This window comes from Larimichthys crocea, chromosome X (genome assembly GCF_000972845.2).
Source record: "Larimichthys crocea isolate SSNF chromosome X, L_crocea_2.0, whole genome shotgun sequence".
NCBI lineage: Eukaryota > Metazoa > Chordata > Actinopteri > Sciaenidae > Larimichthys > Larimichthys crocea.
Genome location: NC_040020.1, coordinates 6629078 through 6654590, shown reverse-complemented (window position 1 = coordinate 6654590; position 25513 = coordinate 6629078). Strand labels below are relative to the sequence as shown.

General features: G+C 40.3%; 2 protein-coding genes across 2 annotated transcripts; both read right to left on the bottom strand.

Annotated features, from left to right (window-relative positions):
• Positions 1–2654: 2654 nt before the first annotated feature.
• Positions 2655–8222, bottom strand: lap3 (leucine aminopeptidase 3). The gene is made up of 13 exons (XM_010749797.3): positions 7970–8222; positions 7429–7544; positions 6707–6761; positions 6516–6621; positions 6258–6417; positions 5969–6133; positions 4787–4945; positions 4568–4692; positions 4305–4393; positions 4102–4204; positions 3694–3773; positions 3486–3598; positions 2655–3141 (listed from the first exon to the last, which is right to left on the bottom strand). Exons 1-13 carry the CDS (start codon positions 8066–8068, stop codon positions 2955–2957), a joined length of 1557 nt encoding a protein of 518 aa, XP_010748099.3. The 5' UTR covers positions 8069–8222; the 3' UTR covers positions 2655–2954.
• Positions 8223–9332: 1110 nt separating this feature from the next.
• On the bottom strand, positions 9333–13504 carry clrn2 (clarin 2). Its single transcript, XM_010749817.3, has 4 exons — positions 13080–13504; positions 12606–12951; positions 11223–11402; positions 9333–10983 (listed from the first exon to the last, which is right to left on the bottom strand). The coding sequence occupies exons 2-4, from the start codon at positions 12856–12858 to the stop codon at positions 10715–10717; spliced, it is 702 nt and encodes a 233-aa protein (XP_010748119.1). The 5' UTR covers positions 12859–12951; positions 13080–13504; the 3' UTR covers positions 9333–10714.
• Between the last annotated feature and the right edge of the window lie 12009 nt (positions 13505–25513).

Here is a 25513-nt window from a genome sequence, read left to right as displayed (position 1 = left end):
TGTGGATGCGTCTAATATGTTTTGTCAAGCCACTCTTCTCTCTGAAAGCTTTCCCACATGTTGTGCAAGTATACGGCTTCTCACCTGTGTGGATTCTCTGATGCTTTTTCAATGTTGACACTTCAGTGAATCTTTTTTCACAGGTTTTGCAAATGTACGGCTTCTCACCTGTGTGAATTCTTCGATGCCATTTTAATTTGTCATTTCTACAAAATCTTTTCCCACAGGTGTTGCAAAGGTACGGCTTCTCACCTGTGTGTATTCTCATGTGTCTCAGAAAACCTGACTTATACTTATAATCCTTTCCACAAGTGTTACATTTAAAAGACTGTTTGTGAATATTACTGTCAGCCCCTGACAAGTCAGGGTTGTAGACGATGTTACTGTGACTTTTGTTTTCATATTGTTGATTGTTTTGTTCTGACTCTACATCTCTAGTAGAGTCTTCATGCTTGTATCCTTTCTGATCTTGGCTCTCAGCTGCATATAAGTTGTTTAACAGCAGCTGGTGGTCACTTTCAGGTTCTGGTTCACTGTGGTCCCTTTCAGGTTCTGGTTCACCGTGGTCCCTTTCCTCATCAGTGGAGTCACCACAAAGGTATTAACCTCCACCTTCAGCAGAAGCTCCTCTCCCTCCTGACTGGTGCAGAGCTCCTCCTGTTCCTCTTTAATCTGTAGAGGCTCTGGTCCTCTTGGTCCAGACTGGAGCTCCTCTCCTGGTTACAGAGCTGCTGGTCAGTGAGAACTCCTCCTCTTCTCCTTACAGACATGTTGTTGTTGGAGATCTGGAGGGACAGAGAACAAGGGAATATGATACTACTGTGATGGTGGAGGAAATGCAGACATGAGAGTAAATTAGCAGCTAACGTTATGGTGAATATAAAACTTGATTATAAATGATTAACCAGTAAAATTTTACACACCTATCCTGTGTAACTTTATTTCAGGTTTCCAAACGATATCCAGCAGTTTGCGCTGACGAGAGATCTCTTCTTCGTACTCGACGATAGTTTTTTTGAAAAACTCCAATATTTCTTCAGCAGCAGCATTTAGTCGCTCGTTGACAAACTCTCTCAAACACTCAGCTGAAGACATTGTTGCTTAATTACAAATGAAATAATTCGATAAAGACTGAGAACACAGTCAGTATTAAATGAGAACTTTATTCTTGGCCAAGGAGAGACAACAGTACGAGTACAACAGTCTCTCTGCTGCTAATACATTCAACTGCTCCTTTTGTAGACATTTCTCCCTCTCCCTTTCCGCTGAGACCATAAAAGGAGAGACCCTAAGTGCATCGGGGGGTTACCCTCGTAAATATCTGCTTTACTCCCCCTTCTACACTTTGTCTGGTACCAACATCTCCGGGACAGAGAGAAATGCCAGAACACAATTTTTTTTATTATGTTCCGCTTTCAGTTGATGTTATTTGATTGAAAACTGGTGCGTTTTTTTTTTTTTTTTTTTTTTTTTTTTTTAAATTACGATCATTTAATTCGCTAATTCAGCTATAAATCAGACACAGTGAAGTGTAGTGCACAGTATAAAACAGCAAAAATGAGACACATTTATACACAATAGGACTTCTCATACGGTCACACAAAACAGTGAGTTCTTTAGTTCTGACCAGAAACCACTGGAAATGAATACTCTCCCATACGTTTTGCAAATACAAAGATTCTTGCCTGCGACCTATACGTTTCGCCAAACATTGCAAAGGTCTCTTACCAGTGTTGGCTCTTCTCGTGGAATGCAAGGTCACCACTATGTGTGAAATGTGCCATGATTTGTGAGTTAACAGAAATGTAACCTGTATGTATGTGCACATGTTTTTTCAAGTCGGATGTGGCGCAGTATGTTTTCTCACACACGTTGCAGGCGTACGGCTTCTCATCTGTGTGGATTCTCTGATGGCTTTTCAATGCTGACAGGCAACCGAGTCTTTCCCCAAAGATCTTGCAAAGGTACAGCCTCTCACCATTGTTATTATTGTGGATGTTCAAGGTACCCCTCTGTCTGAAAGGTTGCCCACATGTTGTACAAATATATGGCTTCTCACCTCTGTGGATTCTCTGATGCTTTTTCAATGTTGACACGTCATCATCTTGGCTCTCAACTGCATAAAAGTTGTTGAACAATAGCTGATGGTCACTTTCAGGTTCTGGTTTTGTGCTTTCTGTGTCTGCCCGGTGCGCACATGCAGACATACAGGTAACTGTGTAGGCTCTTTGGCCAGAAGTATGTGGACAGACTATTTTGGAGGTTTTGGCAAGTTTCAGTGAATAATAATGACCAGTGGATCCCATCCTGGATATCAAGAGCCTTTAGGGAAGACAGATTTTTACTTTTAGAAATAATTAATTAAAGCAACATAAGAAGGGAAAAAAAACACTCTTTGGTTAACATCTGTTGAGGACCTCAGTGTGCTTTCAGCTTTGTGGGAGCAGTTTGTGGACAGCGCTCCATGTTTTCCATGTGCTCTCTACAGTGAGACAACATCAGTGTCAGACCTCACTGATGCTTCAGTGGATGGATGCAAGCAAATCTCAGCAGCCAGGTTATAAAATCTGGTGGTGAGACTTCTCATAAGAGTGGATGCGTTTATATTTGGGTGTCCACATACAGCCATACAGATAACAAGTGTGTCACACACATAATTAAAACCGTATAGTTTATTTACACAACATATAAATTATGTTTTTCGGCTGGAATCACATCAGTGTGAGGAGACACTGAACCTGTTGTACACTGTGGCATGGAAAAACTTCAAAACCCTCTTACACTGATGTATTACCTGTAATCAAACAGTTCCACAACTCTTCCATAGCAACAATACTGTTTAAGTACATGGGCCTCTAAACGTTCTGTCTGTGTTGAGAGATCTGTTGAATCCCGCCAGAGAAGAAGCTCACAGTCAGAGAGTTTTGTGTCTGATCTGATTATGAGTCAACCTCTCAGCCACTCTGCGCCAGCCCGGCAGCAAACTCCACCAGTGTACGTGTCGGCCTTCCAGACATGCCCTTCCTCAGGTAGGGGATTTCATCTTTGTTACTCATCACACCCGCGATGTCCAGATGAGCCCAGTGAGGAGCTGTGACAAACTCTCTCAGGAATGCAGCTGCTGTGCACGCACCACCAGAACTAGAAAGATAATTAACAAACAAAACAAAACAATCAGATTCAGGTAAATAAAGTCATGAGTGCTAATACGATTGTGAACAAGCTATATCAGAATGATAATGGGTACAGATAGAGCTGGCTCTGCGTGCATTAATGTGATTGGTTCAGTGTTGGTCATGTGACACTTGTATCTGGAAATTAGCTCATATTCTGGGGTTCACTGTCATGATCCAGCTAACTGTCATTGGATTTGTTGCTGTGGCAACAGGTTCAAATGAATTTTAAAAACCAGCTCAACGCTCTGTATTACTCTGATGTCGGAAGCAGGAGCTGCAGATACTCACTGAACGAGGCAAGATACGTACCGGCTGTACTTGCCAATGTTGTTGAGGTCAGCCAGCTGGCTGTCAGTCACCTGTCGGGTGTAGTGCTGGAACAGAGGCATCCGCCACACTCTGTCACCTGTCACAACACTAGCCTACACACACACACACACACACACACACACACTCTAATGGTCAGCACAGGAGCGGAGGGACTGTGATGTTGTAAATTACTGTACAGACAGAATACCTTGTGCAGCTGCTCCCAGAGCCAGTCAGAGTTTGTAAACACTCCAGTTGCTGCTGAGCCAAGAGCCACATCCATCGCACCTTAGAGACAGAAAAAGACTCATTGACTCATAGAAAGACTTAGAAGTTGGGTACATGGCAATTTTTGGACTCCTGTGGCCTGCACTGTGACAGCCAAAAAACAAATTACGCCCACTCAGATGAACGGAAAAACCTGTGATTTTGCCACAGCCCCGGATCCTGTCTGAATGTACCCCTTACTCTGACTCGTTTACTCTGAGTTTGTTTGAATTTGACCAAGAGAAAGTCAAATGTTAGTCAAAACCAGTCTCAACATTATGTGAACATAAAGTTGTTTTTGTTGCTTATCGATGTCACTGTGTGAACAAATGAATTGAAAAAAACTCACCTGTTAGTGTAGCAACATTGACAATAGCTCTGGGGTTGAAGGTGTGTCCGTAACACAGTGCGTCAGCAAGAATCAGACGTCCCTCTGCATCTGTATTATCAACCTGTAAACAACAGCAATGACAACAACAAGCCTGTTTATCTGTGCACAAACACATCACACTCAGGTAACTGGTTGAAACATTTCATCAAGGATCCACCCACCTGGATTGTTTTCCCATTTTTGGCTGTGACGACATCACCTGGTTTAGTAGCTTTTCCACTGGGCATGTTCTCACACAGAGGAGCCAGACCTGATTTATCACAACGAGCGGACACAGACAAGCCAAGAGGTTTGTTTTCACTTAAACATCACATCAACAGGTTTTGTGTGTTAATCAAGTACATGCACAGTGATCCAAAGACAGTTTTATCTATATTCTATGATATATAAAATGATGGAGGATTCATATTGTCAGAAAGCTCACCAATAATGTTGACGGGGAGTTTGAGAGCTGCTGCTGTGACGATAGACGCACACACTGTGGCTGCTCCACCCATATCAGCTCTCATTGCATCCATAGAAGGAGACGGCTTCAGAGAAATACCACCACTACCAACAAACAGACAGAGAGAAGGGAAAAATGGCTTTAATGTAATAAAATAGTTAGTGGTAGCGAGCTGGTGTGTGTATTACAACAGTTTACCTGTCAAAGGTGACGCCCTTGCCCACTAAGAGCAGCGGTGCTTGCTTGCTGTCAGGAGAACCGTTGTAATGAAGCTCCAGGAAGACGGGCGGCTCCTCTGAACCTTTAGACACGCTGAGAAACGCTCCCATCTGTTGCTCCTCTATCCAAGACTGAGATCTACATAAAGACACAGATTATTTGACAAAAACTCTTTTTCTTTTATCAGCTCTTCCGAGTACAAAGTTCGATTTAGCTGTTCAGAAGGGTTGTTCATATAATTAGTCAATTTGTATTCAGCCTCACAACTTTCTGTCATGTTGTTGCCATCATGTAGCATCCTTGTGAATATCTTTTAGAAGAGTAATTTATCTCAAGGCTATAAAGTACATAAGAGTAGATTCAGAAGTGCTTCCAGATGGGCTGAATTATTTTCTTTATTATATATAAGTCTCATAGTCTTCTCTATTATATAGTCTCATAGAGGCCTAGGTAAAAAATTGCTTCTTTTATCCAACCAAAAATCAGCAGTTTAACCTCAACACTTACTATTTATTTCTCAAAGCTTTCAAAATATTTATTTATTTAACCTTTACTTAGCCAGGAAAGATTTAGATTAAAAATCCCTTTTTTTTTTTTAAAGGGAGTTCTGGTCAAGACAGGCAGCAGCACAAACTAAAAACAAGCACATTAAAAATCAGATGCATAACAAACAGACAGTATTACAACACATAGTAATCTAAATAAATAAATAATAAAACTGTGGTACAAGCCATGAATTAACCAATATCACTTTATGCAACGACACCCCCAGGATTCTGTCTCCAGGTCCAAATCCATAATTAAATATGGATGGGAAAGCATTCAAGTATGTAAGTTCTGTACGAACATTTGGTATATGAACAACATGTGAAATATTATGAAGTTGTTGAAAATGTGTTTTATGATTATAAAATCTATGTCATGAGTATATATTTAAGCCAAAACTATATAAGAAGCAGTTGGAAATATATTTGTCCCACAATTACTTAAAAAATCAGTAATTACAAAGTACATACATCTGAAATATGACAAATTAAAAACTGTAATTCATGTCCTTGATGCACTTAATTTAACTGACAGATAAATACATAATAGACAAATGAGAAAAACACACTGCAGTTCTTGTGAACATGCTCAGTGATGCATAAATGAAGCACAAACCTTTTATTTATTGTGACTCGTTTGGCATGCGGTGCCAATTTCTCCTCAATGGTGTTGGCAAAAGCGGTAGGAGTGATGTGATTGGCTGGAGCTTCCATGAGAAGCCGTGCCAGATTTTGGCCTTCTGCATACGTGACTCCTTTCTCCCAACCGACTGAGTCAGCACTAAGAACAAACACACACACACACACACAGACAGATACACATTAGCATAATGCACACGTCTGTACTAACTCAAAAGTTAAAGCCAATAAATAAAGTTCAGTTTGCACCAGCTAGGTGCTGTTACCTTCCATGAAGCTGCGTGGTCACTTTCGTCTTCTTCTTGGATTTTAGTTGGTCGTAGTGAAACAAACCCAGAGCGGCACCTTCTGCTGCTGACTGAGCATCACCGCAGGCGTCCACCTCCACATGATTCACCTCCAGGTCCTGAAGTAACCGGCAGCCAGCTGAACATGCACAGAGAAATATACAGATATCATCCAGCTACTAACTCCAAATTCCTCCATATAACCAGCACTAAGACGAGCAGAGTGACGTGTCTTACCTGATACTGCCTGTCTGATGCTCTCCTTGCTGGTGTCCCAGTTCTCTGCTCCACACACACCTGCATCCTTCTTACCCAATCCGACTACTGCCACACACGGGAAGTCCTGATGAAGACACAAGGAAGATTTAAATCACTCTAATGTTGTAAAGAGACATGTTTTTAATTTATTTGATGTTGAACATTGTTACCTTGTGGATTCCATAAAATATTCTGCTTTTGCCTTTCTTAAGAGTTGGTCCAGAGCTGGAAGATACAAAACAAAACCAGTTTATCAACCAAATATGCAACAAGTCAGACACGCAGTGCCAAAGTAATGGATGTTTCATCACAGGGATGCAACACTCACCTGACACAAATTCAAATATCTCAGCCAATATAAGTACAAGTACTTTTACAGTCAGGTTTAATCTGTGTACCTCACTGGGTGTAACTTCTTTACTGAAATCTGCAGCAGGTTTATTAATTAAAGTATGTTATTACAACTTTATAGACAGCTTAAAAAAGAAAAAATAATAATAATGTCAATCTTCACTTCTGCCTCATACCTGATCATTTAAATTATGGCAGTATCAATACAGATTTGATCTAGTGTATTTGAATAATGCAGTTCTAATGAATACCAAATATAATGACAATATCATTACTGGTCTTTGCAGTCAAATCCTTTTACACTAACATCGTGTGATTAAGTTTCTTCTGTAAAAACAAAACACTAAAATAAGCAGAGGGAGAGAAGAAGGAAACTCAATCAACTAGTGGAGACCATGTGATATGGTCAAAAGCTACAGAGAATGTGAGTAAGTTGACCTTGAGTGGGAGTGTTATTATAAAACTTGTAGAGCGTATATTGTTATCTGCACATAACGAGAGTGAAATATATACTGAAAGCTCTCACGTGTTACGGACTCACATTTTAAGCAGTTCAGAGAGTTTTCCCGACGAAGTTTGATCAAAACCTGCAGCTGCTTGTGTCAGATGAAGGCTGCCCTGCTCCCCCTCCTCCTCAAACACTCCCAGCACCAGACCCTACACACACACACAGGAAGGGTTAACAACCTATGAAAGAATACACTATTTAAAAACACACACATCCAAAAACTAGAGCGGTTTAAATCTCTGCAATGTGGATGAATGCAGTAGGTGTCACTGATGTAACTCCCCGTTATCTAATGTTTGACAGGGTGTTTCGGTTTAACGAGTGACCGTGTTAACTGGTGACCGTTAGCCGAATATGTCCGTGGTTGTCGTAGTTACGACAGTCGTTGAAAAACGAAAAAAAAACAAAACAAACGTAGCTGTCAAACAGGACACTAAAGACGAGTCAGTTTTTTTAACATTGTAAGGCTAACAAGGAAACTTAGACGCATTCAGCTAACGGTCACCAGTTAACAGGGTCGCTCGTTAAGCCGTAACACAGGCTAACGTTAGCTTCTGACAGGCTGCCTTCTTACTTTTCTCTCGTTCAGGTGAGTCTGTGAAGCAGAAAACGACCTGTGGTGGTTTGTCCGCACCGCCGTCTGCGCAGCTCTCCTCAGAAGCAGCATTGTCATCTGTTGTGCATAAATAAACCCGAAACAATAACTATTAAATCAGAGTCGTAGAGGTCGCATACACGTGAGAGAGTCGGTAGATCGTCGCGTTTTTTCACACGAAACAACAAGCGACAAAGATGGACCCTTGTCGCCACCTGAGGGCAGACAGGTGGAGCTGCACGAGGGTTTAAAACAGCTGTGAAATACACAGTTACTCAGTGATGGAAAGTAACTAAGTACATTTACTCAAGTGCTCTGTGCTTAAGTAGAGTTGAGGTGCTTGTACTTTACTTTGAGTATTTATGTTTTCTGCTACGACTTTAGTTACTTTGCAGATTTAGCGATACAAAAGATGTTACCAAAAGGTGTGAATTAATATAACGCAAAGTTACCCGACAGTATATAAAGTGAAAAAAAAATAAGTATACCTAAAATCAGTTATATTTCTTTAATGATTTTTCAGTGACATAACAAAATCATCAGGTGGCATTTCAAGAGGCAATACAGTGTCAAATATAACAAGTAAAAAAAACAGCAATTAAAAAAACAAATCAAATACACAAAACAAAAACACTAATTGGTCACCCACTGCTAAATAAAAGCCCACTATGTTCACTTCTCACAGAGATAAATAAAAAACATTGCCAGCATGTTATAAATTCACACAAGAACACAATTAGTAGACAATCAGGGTGGCTATACTCTGGAATAGCCTCAGCATGTGCAAAAATTGGACCCCAAGTTTTATTAAATCTTGCAAGAGAACCGTGTATCGTGCACCTAACTTTCTCCAGCTTCACAAACTAAAGCATGTCCCTGATCCAAGAGGAGTGAGAAGGTGGTGCAGGCGACTTCCACTCCAATAAGATTAAACTTCTAGCCAATAAGGACACAAAGGCTACAAAGTCAGATTTATATTTAGGAAGCTTCAAAGTAGGAGGTAAAACCCCAAACAAAGCAGCACATGCCGTAGGATCAAATTGAAGTCAATCAAAATCAAAATGAAGCGTCCACAAAAAACCTTCGGTCTGGAGTTTCTCTGATGAACAAATTAAATTAGTTCCTTTAGAAAACCAATACAGGTTCTTGGACATAATTCACAGGGAGCCTTTACTGGTTCCATTTACAAGCTTGCATGAATATCGAAGATTGTTTTTTTAGATAACCAAAAAAGATTTTTTTTCAAACCAACCAGCTTAAACTCCGAAACACAATCCTGTTCATTAATGTATGAATGTTTTCATTGACACACAAGGAAATCCACATCTGTAGAGACCTGATATTTATAAGTTTAGGGTAGACAATATTAAATTACCTTAGCAAACAAATAAAAGAGCCAAGACAAAACTTCAGATAAAAATAAAAACACACACAAAGAAGAAACATGCTTTCCAATTAACTTTTTAATTGAAGTCGTGGAGTAAAGTGTTTTAGGTTCCCTCCCTGACAGGACAAGGAAAGATATTAATCATGCAGCCAACTCAAAGATTATACCCAATCTAATTAGTCATAAAAGTCTTTTAATGATGACTTTTTTTCAACATGTATAAAATCATTTATATTTTGACCTTCAAAAGAGAAAAATCTTCAGGCAATGAACTTTTTATGACCAAGTTAAAGTGAATAAAAATAAAATGATGATTACTTTGTCTCTTTCTGTTTATGGAAGATCATATGTTTATTACAGAAGCCCACAACTCATAATTCATTAATATTTTCACACTGTCTATTGTGGATCGAAAAACAAAGGAGACACTAAAGACTGTTAATGATATTATATACATATAATGAAAAACATAATGGTGTATTTACATATTGTAGCTATAGACAGATTATATACAGCACAGGAGGTCAGAACACAAAAGGCAAGTTTGATATGCTGGATGATCTTTGCACTCATTCAACTCCTCCAGAGCAACAAATATATACAGAAGTCCAATGAACTGCCTGAAGATCTGCTGTTTGTGCCTCAGCCTTTTCTCTAATCCTGTTATCAGTGAAACTATGAGTGAGTGTCTGTTTTGCTTTGGTCATTTTCATGCTCTGGTTTTTATAACCCTTGTATTTATTTATATTATTGTCTTCTGTAGCTAATAATGCACTAATGCCCAGCAAGTGTCATTCGGCAAGATAGTGAATCCCATATTGCCAAAATCCCAATCTAGAGTCAGAAGTTACCTGGAGACAACACACAGTGCTAACTACTACTATTTTAATGTTTAATTTCTGATACTTTTGATATGGGCCTTTATCAAAATCTAGTTTTCCAGTTTTTTTTCATTCTTATAAGTAAAATATTTCAAAATAATTTTATCAAAGTACCACACAGCAGATCTGGGGCCTTCTGTACTGTAACATGTAGAAACTGTGCATATTAAACTGAGAGTGAGAGGAACTAGTGGTTTATGGAGGACCAAGAGCTCATTTTGGTCCCAGGGCCCCTGAGTAAATCAAGTCATTTGTTTAAGTAAGTAAAATAACTAAACAAATACATAAATATATAACACTGGACAATGATTTGTCAAGTGAGAATCTACATAAAAATGACATCACGTAAAAGGAAAGGGGCTCTGGCACAGTGTTGGTTTCATTCTACAGTCAGTCATTATGGTTTGCTCTTGAGAATCATCATTGATGTAAATGTGACCAACAACACTCCTTCCTTCAGTACAGCAGGTCCAGAGAAGAGATGGTGGGTTCTTCAGGTTTCTTAATTTCTGGTTTGGGAAGTTTGATCCGGCTCATGGCAACGACTCCACAGACAGCAAAGTGAGTCGCAATGCTGCCAACACCCAACCAGAAAGACAAGTCCAGGCTGTCGTCCAGGACAATGAGAACGAAGAGGTTCTCGCGATAATTGGCCACCCGCTCGGTCAGACGGTGATGCCTCACAGCTGCCAGGAAACACAGCAAGGCCAGGGCACCGAAAAGAGCTGGAAAGCGAGATGGAGAAAAGTCAATGAGGGAAATTAGAGAGGGAAAGTGATGCTCAGATACACAAGAAAGAAAGAGAAGTGGGAGAAAATAAAGGGCATTGAAATTAAAATGAGAGAGATGTTACCTGGGTTACACAGTGGACAGAAGTGCAAATGGAAGATCTGGGGGTGCCAGCAACAGAAAAACAATTTTTAAGACAGATTTTGAGGGACAGAGTGAAGACAAAGACACATACCAGCGATGAAGTTCCACAGGTAGAGTCCTTTGTGCCCTTTCATGCTCTGGTAGGGAACCTTGCGTGCATTGTAAATACAGAAAGACAGACTGACAAATGCAAAGCCCATGGCCACCAGCAGGAAGAGGATCACCATCATGTGAAGGCCACTGTTCAACGTCCGCACAAGCTTTGGGAATACTGGACAGTTAGGAAGCAGATAAAAACACACATTATCAGCAGTTAAGATGAAGACTGGAAAACATGAGTGTCCAAGGTGTGTGTGTGTAAGTGGCTTTCTGTATGTGTGGAGGTTGTGGATGTGAAAATGCGTCTTGACTATTTCACAGGTTGTTTATTAAACTATAGACCCATGGACAACGCCTGTACTTGTGTGACACATGATGAAAAACCTGAACAATAATGTCTTCAGACTCAAGGATGAGTATGCACACATACCTGAAGCTGTTGATATAACTACTTATTTTATTTATGCTATAGTATAATTACATAATGATTGTAGAAGATGACCTCAAGTTTTAATTTAATGCATATTAATGCACATTTTAAGGAGGTGTTAAGATAGATGCTCAAGGAGCAGTTAGAGTTAGAGAGATTTTCTTATGCCTGATTTAGGGTGTGCATCAATATGCTACACATTACATTAATGCACACCTTTTACATTTAAAATATTCTGTATACTGTTAACCCTACTGCACAAATTCCTGCAAAACTGTACAGCTCTTTTCATCTTGAAAACATTTGTCTTATATTTGTATTTAATGTTTGTTATGCACCACAAACACTAAGACAAATTACTTGTACGTGAAAACCTACTTGGCAACCTGACTCTGATTCCGAGCACCTCGTCTTCCCCACGTCAAAGGATATATGTTTACATTTACTTTCAGACCAGAGCCGGTGTTTATGGCTTTCTATTTATCAAACTAGAGACAGAGATATTTTAGTTATGTTGTGCATCATTTTGTAATACATGTTCTCAAAATTTAGACTCATATACAGTATGTGGTACTTTTTGGAAACGTTGTTTTGCTCCTGGAAGCTGTAATCTTTAATAATAGAATAGAATAGAATAAAATAGAATAGAATAGAATAGAATAGAATAGAATAATGGAGGGTGTAAATTTGCTTTAGGACTAAAGGTGATGATACTATAAGGTAAGTTTATATGCCCCTAGGAAGAGTTGCTGTTGCTGCTGATGCAAGAGGTAATGGGGATTTAAATAGACAATACACAAAATCGTGTATTTATTACTTCATATTAGAAGAAATAAATGTTTATTTCATAGTGATTTCTTTATTTAAAGTGTATTGAATCCTTAAGTTAAATGGTTAAAGACTTGACAGAGATGTAGAGAGCTCATAGTTTGTATTTAATCTTACTGTATATTTTGGAGCGCCTTTTTCCGAGCCCACACCTCTTGGCCTTTCCTCCCTGGAACAAACCGTAGTAAATATCCCCAGTGAACTTGTCCAGCTCCGGGTTAGACGCGTTCACTATCTCCGCCCCGGTTTTACACAGGATGCGCCCGGTGACCCACCGCTCCGTGGACAGGGCCACTACCAGGAGGACCACCGAGAGGACACAGAGCACCGAGGCCACCGAGAACGTTATCCGTTTCCACAGCGAAGGCATCTTACGAGCCCATGGTGCCCCGAGGAAGGTAACACGACGCCGGCCAGCGACCGCGGAACACACTCGGCGATCACCATGAGTTTAATCTACTGTCTAAAAAAGAAAAATGAATCATAATCCTGGGGAAAAAAAGTTATTTCTCTTATTGGTGTTGCGTGTGTGGGTGAGTGAGTCACACAGGAGGAGAAACCGAATCTATGGCGGTCAAAGAGATCTCTTACCGGGAGAAACTCTATCCGTGCCCCGTGCGCCTGGTTCCTGCTCCCTCTTCACACTCCTCTTTATTCCGGGGATAATTTAACCTTTGCGACTTGGCCTTTTGAGCCGGAAATCTATCACTGCTGACCTTAGAGGCGACTGCAGCTATAAAGTCATGTAGGATGATTAATGGTGTCAGAGTGACGGCTGTGGTCCTCTGTAACACAAACCCTAAAGGTCAGAGGACATATCAACAACAGGAGGACCAATAAGATCACACTATGGAGGATTTATTATCATACATCCCATTTTCTTTTTGCATGCTCCACTTATTCATTAAAGTCTATGTTTTGCATATTAGTGGTTTAAGATAACATAAGTATATTTCATTTATATTTTATGGATGCTATAGCTTACTTCATACTCCTCTATATGGTGCAAGAAATACTTATGTTTCATTTAACATCTATGCCTGTATATGCACAAGGTGTATATGGAGTATGTATCTCTTAATTTCTATTTCTATTATATCTTAGATTTTTCTATGTTATTGTTATTTATGTGGATTTTCTTATTCTTATTTTATTTCATTTTATATCTTTGTGGTACAAGTCTTGCATTCAAGATTTCACTTAAAAGTAAAAAAAAAAACAAAAAAAAAACAAACAAACAACTGCAATAAAAGTATATATATATAAAAACAATACATCTTATTTGGAATATTATTACTGAGGCTAGTGTCCCAGCTGTGCATGCGCCCAGTTATACATTTTTCCCCAGGCCTTCCAAGCAGGTTAATCCAGCTGTACAAAAAGAAGGCCCCGGGCAAAAATGTGCCGTGAGCCGCTCTGCTCACACCACAGTCTGCACATTTTGTACAATCCTGTACAGTACTGGATGCATACACAGTGTCATCAAGTTCAGTGCACATGTACAACTACACAGCACCTTTACCTGCTGCTGGAACACCATAACTCTCCAGCTTGTAGTCATTTGATTAAACACATTTACACAATTCACACTATGTAAGCATTATTTTAACTAAATAACTAAAGTTATTTACCTAGACACAGCGCCCATGCATCTTGTGGCACACAGTGAACCAGGTAGCAGTTGATGGCTCCCCTAGTTTACAGAGTTGGCAGTCCAACTCAGTCATAGTAGATGAATCCAACTCTGCACTTAGTCCTCAAATATGTCATTCCTCTTCATGTTGCTTTTATCATAGAGATACTTGGAGAAGCAGCAGCTTCAAGTCACTGCAACTTGAACCACTTTACCTCCCTAATGTCAGGCCTCCAAATGAATTAATCAATCAGTGTATCCAAATATATTTGCTGTGGTCAAATTAAATTCTTTGTGATGTCTGCAGGTGATTTAGTAAAACTACAAGTAACTCCAGGACATGGTGATGTCATATTATGTATATATGTCTCGTCACCTCCCGCCTGGACTACTGCAACTCCCTCCTCCTTGGCCTCACCCACAAATCTCACCATAAGCTCCAACTGGTCCAGAATTCAGCTGCCCGCATCATCACCAGAACCCCTTTCATACATCACATCACCCCTGTCCTGCAACAGCTCCACTGGCTCCCGGTCAAATCCCACATAAATTACAAAATCCTTCTGCTCACATTCAAAGCCATTCATAATCTCACACCACCATATCTCTTGGATCTTCTCCATGTTGCTGCTCCCCCTCGCTCCCTCAGATCTTCCTCCTCCATTCTACTCTCATTTATTGTAAGGTGTCCTTGGGTGACAGAAAGGCGCCTATGAAATAAAATGCATTATGAGTATTATTATTATTATGTATAACAACACCTGCACCACCTGATCATGTTGTAGTCTCCTATCTCATTGCAATTATTTTTCTACTTTATTTCATTTATACCTTGCAGTTATTATTTATATCATGGTCACTTACTTTTGTAATATTATTTATATTATGGTCACTACTCTTGCAATAATATTATTATTTGTATCATGGTCACTTTCTTTGCAAAATTTCTTACACTATGGTCACTTCACATTACAATACTCTTTTTTATATATCATGCCACTTTTATCCTCAGTACTTATCTGTTTTTGAAGGTTGATTGTTTTTCGTGTTTATTGTGTAGGTTATAGATATTTCTGTCTGTTTAATTTCTGTTTTTTTTGTTTTGTTTTGTTTTGGCCTTCTCTACTTTTGTTTCTATATTAAGCTGCTGTCACAAATAAATTTCCCCATGGTGGGATGAAAAAAAGCAGAAAGTCCTCAAACTGAAGACCCAAAAACTAGATAATATGTAGCTTTTTTTTAATATTTTTCCTCGAAAAATTACTTTAACAATGACTCAGTTATAATAAAAAAATAGTTGCTGATTATTTTTCTGGCTGCAGAGCTCCTCCTGTTCCTCTTTAATCTGTAGCGGCTCTGGCGTCCCTCTTGGTCAGGAACTGGAGCCTCCTTCCTGGTTACAAGCTGCTGGCAGTGCGAACCTCCTTCCTCTTCCTCCTTACGGACATGTTGCTGTTGGAGATCTGGCGTGACAGAGAACAAGAGGAATATGATACTACTGTGCTGGGAAGAGGAAATGCAGACCTGAGAGAAATTAGCTAGCAAGTCCGTATGATGAATCTAACAACTAATGATTATTAAATGATTTAACAGTAAAAGTTTTACACCCCTCTATCTGTGTAACCTTTATTTCAGGTTCCAAACATATCCAGCAGTTTGCGCTGCGAAGAGATCTCTTCTTCGTACCTCGACGATTAGTTTTTGAAAAACTCAAATTATTCTTCAGCCGCAGCATTGTCGCTCGTGACAACCTCCTCTCAACCACTCAGCTGAAGCCATTGTTGCTTAATACAATGAAATCATGTTGCGGAGGAAATTCGATATTAATAAGACTGAGAACCCACTCAGTTATTAAATGCGAACTTTATCTTGGCCAAGGAGAGGTACAACAGTACGGAGTACAACAGTCTCTCTGCTGCTCTGCTAATACATTCAACTGCTCCTTTGTGGAGATTTCTCCCTTCTCCCTTCCGCTGAGGACCAAAAAGGAAGAGACCCAAGTGCATCGGGGGGTTACCTCGTAAATATCTGCTTTACTCCCCTTCTACACTTTTCTGGTACCCAAATCTCCGGGACAGAAAGGAAAATGCCAAGAAACACAAACATATATCAAACCATCCCGGAAGGCAGTCTCCTAAGTAGGACAAAGTTCATACAAGCTAAACACAAACCTCTTCTCATGGACTGTAAGTAACACTATCTGTGAACGCTTCCATGATTTGCAAGTTAACGGCTATTGCCTGTATGTATTTTATTGTGCTTTTTCAAATCCGATGTTTGGCAATATGTTTCTCACCACATGTTGCCAGGTTACGGCTTTCTCACCTGTGTGGATGCGTCTAAATCTGTTTTGTCAAGCCACTTTTCTCTCTGAAGCTTTTCCCACATGTTGTGCAACGTCTACGGCTTCTCACCTGTTGTGATTCTCTGATGCTTTTTCACTGTTACATTCCGTGAATCTTTTTCACGGTTTTGCAAAATGTACGGCTCTTCACCTGTTGTGAATTTCTCGATTGCCATTTTACTTTGTTCATTTCTACAAAATCTTTTCCACAGGTGTTGCAAAGGTTTACGGCTTCTCACCTGTGTGTCTTCTCAGTGCTCAGAAAACCCTGACTTATACTTATAATCTTTCCACACGTGTTACATTTAAAAGACTGTTTGTGAATATTACTGTCAGCCCCTGGACAAGTCAGGGTTGTAGACAATGTTACTGTGACTTTTGTTTTCATATTGTTGATTGTTTTGTTCTTACTCTAATCTCTAGTAGAGTCTTCATGCTTGTATCCTTTCTGATCTTGGCTCTCAGCTGCATATAAGTGGTTTAACAGCAGCTGGTGGTCACTTTCAGGTTCTGGTCACTGTGGTCCCTTTCAGGTTCTGGTTCACCGTGTCCCTTCTCATCAGTCGGAGTCACCACAAAGGTCTAACCTCCACCTTCAGCAGACAGAAGCTCCTTCCCTCCTGACTGGTTGCAGAGCTCCTCCTGTTCCTCTTTAATCTGTTAGAGGGCTCTGGTTCCTCTTGGTCCAGACTGGGCTCCTCTCCTGGTTACAGAGCTGCTGGTCAGTGAGAAGGAAACTCCTCCTCTTCTCCTACAGGCATGTTGTTGTTGGAGATTGGAGGGACAGAGACAAGCGGAATATGATTTTTAACTACTGTGATGGTTGACGATGAACAGGAAATGCAGACATGAGAGTACATTAGCAGCTTAACGTTAGTGGTGAATAAAAAACTCTGATTATAAATGATAACGTAAAATTTTTACACACCTATCCTGTGTAACTTTATTTCAGCGTTTCAAAACGCTATCCAGCAGTTTGCGCTGACGAGAGATCTCTTCTTCGTACTCGACGATAGTTTTTTTGAAAAAACTCCAACTATTTCTTCAGCAGCAGCATTTAGTCGCTCGTTTGACAAACTCTCTCAAACACTCAACCTGAAGACATTGTTTGCTTAATTACAAATAAATAATTCGTTAAAGACTGAGAACACAGTTCAGTATTAAATGAGAACTTTATTCTTGGCCAAGGAGAGACAGAGACCAAAGGAGAGGACCTAAGTGCATCGGGGGGTTCCCCTCGTAAATATCTGCTTTACTCCCCCTTTTCTACACTTTTGTCTTGCGTACCAACATCCCGGGACAGAAGGAAATGCCCAGACACCATTTCTTTTTATTATGTTCCGCTTTCAGTTGATGTTATTGATTGAAAACTGGTGCGTTTTTTTTTTTTTTTTTTAGAACTTTATGATCATTAATAGCTAATTCAGCTATAAATCAGGGACACAGTGAGTGTTAGTGTTGTACAGTTATATAAAACAGCAAAAATGCGACACATTTATACACATAGGACTTCTCATACGGTCACACAAAAACAGTTGGAGTTCTTTAGTTCTGACCAAGAAAACCCCCACTGGAAATGAAATACTGTCTCCCATACGTTTTGCAATACAAAGATTCTTGCCTGCCGACCATACGTTTCGCCAAACATTGCAAAGGTCTCCTTACCAGTGTTGGCTCTTCTCGTGGAATGCAAGGGTCCCCACTCTGTGTGAAATGTGCCAATGATTTGTAATTCGTTAAAGAAATGTAACCTGTATGTATGTGCACATTGTTTTTTCAATGTGGATGTGGCGCAGTTATGTTTTTCTACACATGTTGAGGCGTACAGTACCGGGCTTCTCATCTGTGTGGATTCTCTGATGGCTTTTCAATGCTGACAGGCACACCGCGTCTTTCCCCAAAAGGATCTTGCACAAGGTACAGCTCTCACATTGTTATTTTGTGGGATGTTCAAGGTTACCCCTCTGTCTGAAAGGTTTCCCACATGTTGACAAATATATGGCTCCACCTCCCTTGGGATTCTCTGATGCTTTTTTCAATGTTGGACACTTCCTCATCTTGTCTTCTCAACTGCATAAACGTTGTTGAACAATAGCTGATGGGTCACTTTCAGGTTCTGATTTTGTGCTTTCCGTGTCTGCCCGGGGCGCACATGAGACTTACAGGTAAACTGTTGTAGGCTCTTTGGCCAGGAAGTATGTGACAGGACATTTTGGAGGTTTGGGCAAAGTTTTCAGGAATAATTAATGGTACCAGTGGAGTGGATCCCATCCTGGATATCAAGAGGCCTTTAGGACGACAGATTTTTACCCTTTTTTTTCTTAAAAGAAATAATTAATTAACAGCCAACATAAGAAAGGGAAAAAAAAACACTCTTTGGTTCAACATCTGTGAGGACCTCAGTTGTGCATTTAGCTTTGTGGGAGCAGTTTGTGGACAAGCGCTCCATGTTTCCATGGGCTCTCTACAGTGAGACAACCATCAGTGTTCTCGACCTCACTGAGCTTTCAGTGGATGGATGCAATCAAATTCAGCAGCCAGGTTATAATCTGGTGGTGAGACTTCTATACGCGTGGATGCGTTCTATTTTGGGTGTCCACATACAGCCATACAGATAACAATGTGTCACACACATAATTAAAACCGTTATAGTTTATTTACACAACATATAAATTATGTTTTTCGGCTTGAATCAATTCAGTGTGAGGAGGACGGAGACACTGGAACCTGTTGTACACTGTGGCATGGAAAAAACTTCAAACCTCTTTTACACTGATGCATACTGTAATCAAAAACAGTTCCACAAACTCTTCCATAGCAACACTACTGCTTTAAGTACATGGGCCTTAAAAGTTCTGCTGTTGTTTGAGCGATCTGTTGAATCCCGCCAGAGAAGAAGCTCACAGTCAGAGAGTTTTTGTGTCTGATCTGATTATGACTTCAACCTCTCAGCCCACTCTTTGCGCCACCCGGCAGCAAAACTCACCATTTTGTACGTGTCGGCCTTCCAGACATGCACTTCCTCAGGTAGGGGATTTCATCTTTGTTACTCCTTCACACCCGCGATTGTCCAGATGAGGCCCATGAGGAGCTTGACAAACTTCTCTCGGAATGCAGCTGCTGTGCACGCACCACCAGAACTAGAAAGATAATTACCAAACAAACAAAACATCAGATTCAGGTTAATAAAGTTCCATGCGTGCTAATACGATTTGCGGAAATACCGCTATATCAGAATGATAAGGGTATAAAGATAGAGCTGGCTCTGCGTGCCCTTAATGTGATTGGTTCAGTGTTGTCATGTGACCGCTTAATCATACTTATAATAATACAGAAGAGGAGACCACTTGTATCTGGGAAAACTTAGCTCCTCTTCGGTGTTCACTTCATGTATCCAGCTAAAACTGTCATTGGGATTTTTGCTTGTGGCAACAGGTTCAACTGAATTTTTAACAACAGGCTCAACGCTCTGGATTACTCTGATGTAGGAAGCAGGAGCTGCAGTACTCACTGACACGAGTTGCAAGAATACGTACCGGCTGTACTGCCAATGTTGTTGAGGTCAGCAGCTGGCTGTCAGTTCACTGTCGGGTGTAGTGCTGGATACAGAGCTCCGCCACACTCTGTTCACCTGTCACAACCTAGCCTACACACAACACACACACACACACAACACACACACACCACAACCACACACACCACACTAATGGTCAGACAGGAGCGGAGGGATGTTGTGTTGTAAATTACTGTACAGGACAGAATACCTTGTGCAGCTGCTCCCAGAGCCAGTCAGAGTTTGTAAACACTCAGTTGCGTGAGGCCAAGAGCCACATCCATCGCCCCAAAAAACATTAGCGCAGAAAAAAAAGACTCATTGACTCATTATAAGGACTTAGAAGTGGGTACATTGGCATTTTGGACTCCTGTTGGCCTGCACTGTGACAGCCAAAAACAACTACACCCACTCAGATGAACGGAAAAACCTGTGATTTTGCACAGCCCCGGATTTCCTGTCTGAATGTACCCCTTACTCTGACTCGTTTACTCTGAGTTTGTTTGAATTTGACCAAGAAGTCAAACTTAGTCAAAAACCGTCTCTCAACATTAATGTTGCACTAAGTTGTTTTTGTTGTTATGATTTGTCACTGTCTGTGAACAATGAATGAAAAAAACTACCGTTAGTGTAGCAACATGACAATAGCTCTGGGTTTGAAGGTGTGTCCCGTTAACCCCAGTGCGTCAGCAAGAATATCGTCCCTCGCATCTGTATATCAACCTGTAAAAACAACGCGCTGACACACACCACGCCTGTTTATCTGTGCCACAAAAACAACATCACACTCAGGTAAACTGGTCGAAAACATTTCATCAATGATCCACCCACCTGGATTGTTTTCCCATTTTTGGCTTGTGACGACATCACCTGGTTAGTAGCTTTTTCACTGGGCCTTGTTCTCACACAGCGGACGCCAGACTGATTATCACAACTGAGGCGGACACAGACAAGCAAGAGGTTTGTTTTCACTTAAAAATCACATCAACAGGTTTGTGTGTTAATCAAGTCCATGCACAGTGATCCAAGAACAGTTTTATCTATATTTCTATATATATTCAAATGATGGAGATTCTATTGGCCAGAAGCTCACCAATAAGGTGGACGGGGAGTTTGAGAGCTGCCTGCTGTGTTGACGATTATAACGCACCACACTGGGTGGCTCCACCCTATCAGCTCTCATGGTCCATAGAAGGAGACTGGCTTCAGAGAAATTCCCAAACCACTAATTCCAACAAACAGACAGATAGAAGGGGAAAATGGCTTTAATGTACTTGTAATTTAAAATAGTTAGTGGTTAGCGAGCTGGTGTGTGTATTACAACAGTTACCGTTTCAAAGGTGACGCTCTTTGCCCACTAAGAGCGCGGTGGTGCTTGCTTTGCTGTCAGGAGCAAAGAACCGTTGTAATGAACGCTCCAGGAAACTGGCGGCTCCTCTGAACCTTTTAGACACCGCTGAGAAAAGCTCCCATCTTTGACTCCTCTATCCAAACTGAGATCTACATAAAGACACCAGATTATTTTTACAAAAACTCTTTTTCTTTTCTCAGCTCTTTCGAGTACAAAGTTCGATTTTTAGCTGTTCAGAAGGGTTGTTCATTATATTAGTCAATTTGTATTCAGGCCTACAACTTTCTGTCATGTGTTGCCATCATGTAGGAATCATTTGGATTCTTCAGAAGCGTAATTTATCTCAAGGCTTATAAAAGTAACATAAGAGTAGATTAAGACGTACTCCCGATGGGCTGAATTATTTCTATCATGAATTATTTCCCTTTATTATATATAAGTCTTCATTAGTCTTCTCTATTATATTAGTCTCATAGAGGCCTAGTGTAAAAAATTGCTTCTTTTATCCACACCCAAAAACTCAGCAGTTTTTTAAACCTAACACTTACTATTTTATTTCTCAAAGCTTTCAAAATTTATTTATTTAAACCTTTACTTAGCCAGGAAAGATTTAATTTTTTTAAAGGGAAGGGGGGGGAGTCTGTTCAAGACAGGCAGCCGACAACAAACTAAAAACAAGCACATTAAAAAAAAAACAGATGATAACAAAACAGACAGTATTACACACATAGTAATCTACAATAAATTAAATAATAAAACGTGGGTACAAGCCATGAATTCCCAATATCACTTATGCACCGACACCCCCAGGATTCTGTCTCAGGTCGAATCAGAAAATTCCCTAACTAATGGGAAAGATAGAAGGAAAGCATTCAAGTATTGTAGTTCTGTACGAACATTTGTTATATGAACAACATGTGAAATATTATGAAGTGTTGAAAAGTGTTTATGATTAAAAATCTATGTCATGCAGTATATATTAGCCAAATATATAAGAAGCAGTTGGAAACTATTATTTGTCCCACAATTACTTAAAAATTACCAGTTAATTACAAAGTACAGTACATCTAGAACATATGACAAATTAAAAGCATGTAATTCATGTCTTGATTGCATTAATTTAACTGACAGATAAATACATATAGGACAATGAGAAAAACACTGCAGTTCTTGTGAACGTGCTCAGTGGACGCATAAATGAAGCACAACCCTTTTATTTTTTGTTGCACTCGTGGCATGCGGTGCCACATTCTCTTCAATGGGTGTTGGCAAAGCGGTAGGAGTGATGTGATTGGCTGGAGCTTCAGAGAAGCCCGTGCCAGATTTTGGCCTTCTGCATCGTGGACTCCTTTCTCCAACCGACGAGTCAGCACTACAGAACAAACACACACTCACACACACACAGACACCACACACACATTAGGCATTTAATGCACCCACGTCTGTACTAACTCAAAAGTCAAAGCCAATAAATAAAAAGTTCAGTTTGCACCCAGCCTAGGTGCTGTTACTTCCATTGTAGCTGCGTGCTCACTTTTTCTTCTTCTTGGGATTTTAGTTGGTCGTAGTGAAACAAAACCCAGCGCGGGCACTTCTGCTCTGCATGACTGAGCATCACCGCAGGCGTCCACCTCCACATGATTCAACCTCCCGGTCTGAAAGTAACCGGCAGCCAGCTGAACATGACAGAGAAATATACCGATATCTCATCCAGCTACTAACTCCAAATTCCTTCCATTATAACCAGACTAAGCCGAGCAGAGTTGACTGTGTCTTACCGGATACTGCCTGTCGACTCTCCTTGCTTGCGGGTGGTCCCAGTTTCTGCCTCCACTACCCACCTGCACTCCTTCTTACCCAATCCGACTACTGCCACCACGGGAAGTCCTGATAAGACACAAGAAGATTTAAATACTCTAATGTTGTAAAGAGACTGTTTTTTCAATTTATTTGATGTTGAACATTGTTACCTTGGGGATTCCATAAAACTATTCTGCTTTTGCCCTTTCTTAAGAGTTGGTCCAAGCGCTGGAAGATACAAACAAAACCAGGTTTTCAACCAATATGCAAACCGTCAGACACCCGTGCCAAAGTAATGGATGTTTCATCACAGGGATTGCAACACTCACTGACACAAAATTCCAACTATCTCAGCCCAATATAAGCACAACGTACTTTTTACAGTCAGGTTTATCTGTTACCTCACTGGGTGTAATTCTTTACTGAAATCTGCAGCAGGTTTATTAATTAAGTACTGTATTACAAACTTTATGATCAGCTTAAAAAAGGAACAAAATAATAATATGTTCAATCTTCACTTCTGCTCATACCTGATTCATTAAATTACTGGCCGTATTAATACAGATTTGATCTGTGTATTTGAGAATATGCCAGTTCTAATGAATACCAATATTTACTGGACATATCCTTACTGGTCTTTGCCGTCAAATCCTTTTAACTAACATCTGTGATTAAGTCTTCTTCAGTAAAAAAAAACAAACATAAGAGAGGGCAGAAGCAGAGAGGAGCGAAGAAGGAAAACTCAATCTACTAGTGGGAGCCATGTGATATGGTCAAAGTCACAGAGAATGTGAGTAAGTATGTGACCCTTGATGGGTAGTGTTATTATTAAAAACTTGTATAGAGCGTTATATTTGTTATCTGCACTAAACGAGAGTGAAAATTATACCTGCAAAGCTCTCACGTGTTACGGACTTCACATTTTTAAGCAGTTCACGGGAGTTTCCCGACGAAGTTTGATCAAAACCTGCAGCGCTGTGTGTCAGATGAAGGGTGCCCTGCTCCCCCTCCTCCTCAAACACTCCCAGCACCCAGACCCTACACACACACACACACCACACACCCACACACACCACACACCACAGTAAGGGTTTAACAACCTATGGAAGAAAACACACACATCCAAACAACTAGAGCGGTTCAAATTCTCTGCTCTGCAATTGTGGATCGAATGCAGTAGGTGCACTGATGTACTCCCCGTTATCTACATGTTTGACAGGGTTTTGTTTCGGCTTTAAACAGTGACCGTGTAAACTGGTGGACCGTTAGCCGAATATATCCGTGGTTTCGTGTTCCGACAGTCGTTGGAAAAACGAAAAAACAAAAAACAACAAACGTAAGCTGTCAAACACAGGACACTTAAAGACGAGTCACGTTTTTTTTTTTAAACTTGTAAGCTTCATAAAGGGAAACTAGACGATTCGGCTAACGGTCACCCGTTAAAAGGTCGCTCGTTACGCGTTACACACAGGCTAACGTAGCTTCTGACACCTTGCCCTTCTTACTTTTTCTCTCGTTCAGGTGAGCTGTGAAGCAGAAAACGACCTTGTGGTGGTTTTGTCCGCACCGCCGTCTGCGCAGCTCTCCTCAGAAGCAGCATTGTCATCTGTTGTGCATAAATAAAAAAACCCGAACGAAACAATAACTATTAAATCGAGTCGTAGAGGTCGCATACACGTGAGGAGAGGAGCGGTAGATTCGTCGCGTTTTTTCACACGAAAAACAAGGACAAAGATGGACCCCTTGTCGCCACCTGAGGGCAGACCAGGTGGAGCTGCACGAGGGTTGGTTTAAACAAGCTGTGGAAATACACAGTTTACTCAGTGATGGAAAGTAACTAAGTACATTTACTCAAGTGCTCTGTGCTTAAGTTAGCGTTGAGGTGATTTACTTTACTTCTTTAAGTATTTATGTTTTCTGCTACGACTTTTAGTTACTTTGCAGTGATTAGCGATACAAAAGATGTTACCAAAAGGTGTGAATTATATAACGCAAGTTACCCGACAGTATATAAGTGAAAAAAAATAAGTATACCTAAAAATCAGTTATATTTCTTTAATGATTTCAGTGACATAACAAATCTCAGGTGGCATTTCAAGAGGCAATACAGTGTCAAATAAACAAGTAAAAAAAACAGCAAATTAAAAAAAAACAAATCAAATACACAAAACAAAAACACTAATTGGTCACCCACTGCTAACTAAAAGCCCCCACTATGTTCACTTCTCACACGAGATAAATAAAAAACATTGCCAGCATGTTATAATTCACACAAGAACACAATTAGTAGACAATCAGGGTGGCTATTACTCTGGAATAGCCTCCAGCAGTTCAAAAAATGGAC

What these genes read in the sequence shown, in the direction of transcription:
- lap3 (XM_010749797.3), bottom strand. Translation starts at nt 8,068, where the DNA reads ATGACAATGCTGCTTCTGAGGAGAGCTGCGCAGACGGCGGTGCGGACA. An exon ending in ACCACGCAGCTTCATGGAAG is followed by an intron (nt 6,134 to 6,257) that starts GTAACAGCACCT and finishes GTTTGTTCTTAG; the next exon opens with TGCTGACTCAGTCGGTTGGG. An exon ending in AAAATGGGAAAACAATCCAG is followed by an intron (nt 4,205 to 4,304) that starts GTGGGTGGATCC and finishes TGTTGTTTACAG; the next exon opens with GTTGATAATACAGATGCAGA.
- clrn2 (XM_010749817.3), bottom strand. Translation starts at nt 12,858, where the DNA reads ATGCCTTCGCTGTGGAAACGGATAACGTTCTCGGTGGCCTCGGTGCTC. An exon ending in AAGGCGCTCCAAAATATACA is followed by an intron (nt 11,403 to 12,605) that starts GTAAGATTAAAT and finishes CTAACTGTCCAG; the next exon opens with TATTCCCAAAGCTTGTGCGG. An exon ending in CCTGTGGAACTTCATCGCTG is followed by an intron (nt 10,984 to 11,222) that starts GTATGTGTCTTT and finishes CTCGCTTTCCAG; the next exon opens with CTCTTTTCGGTGCCCTGGCC.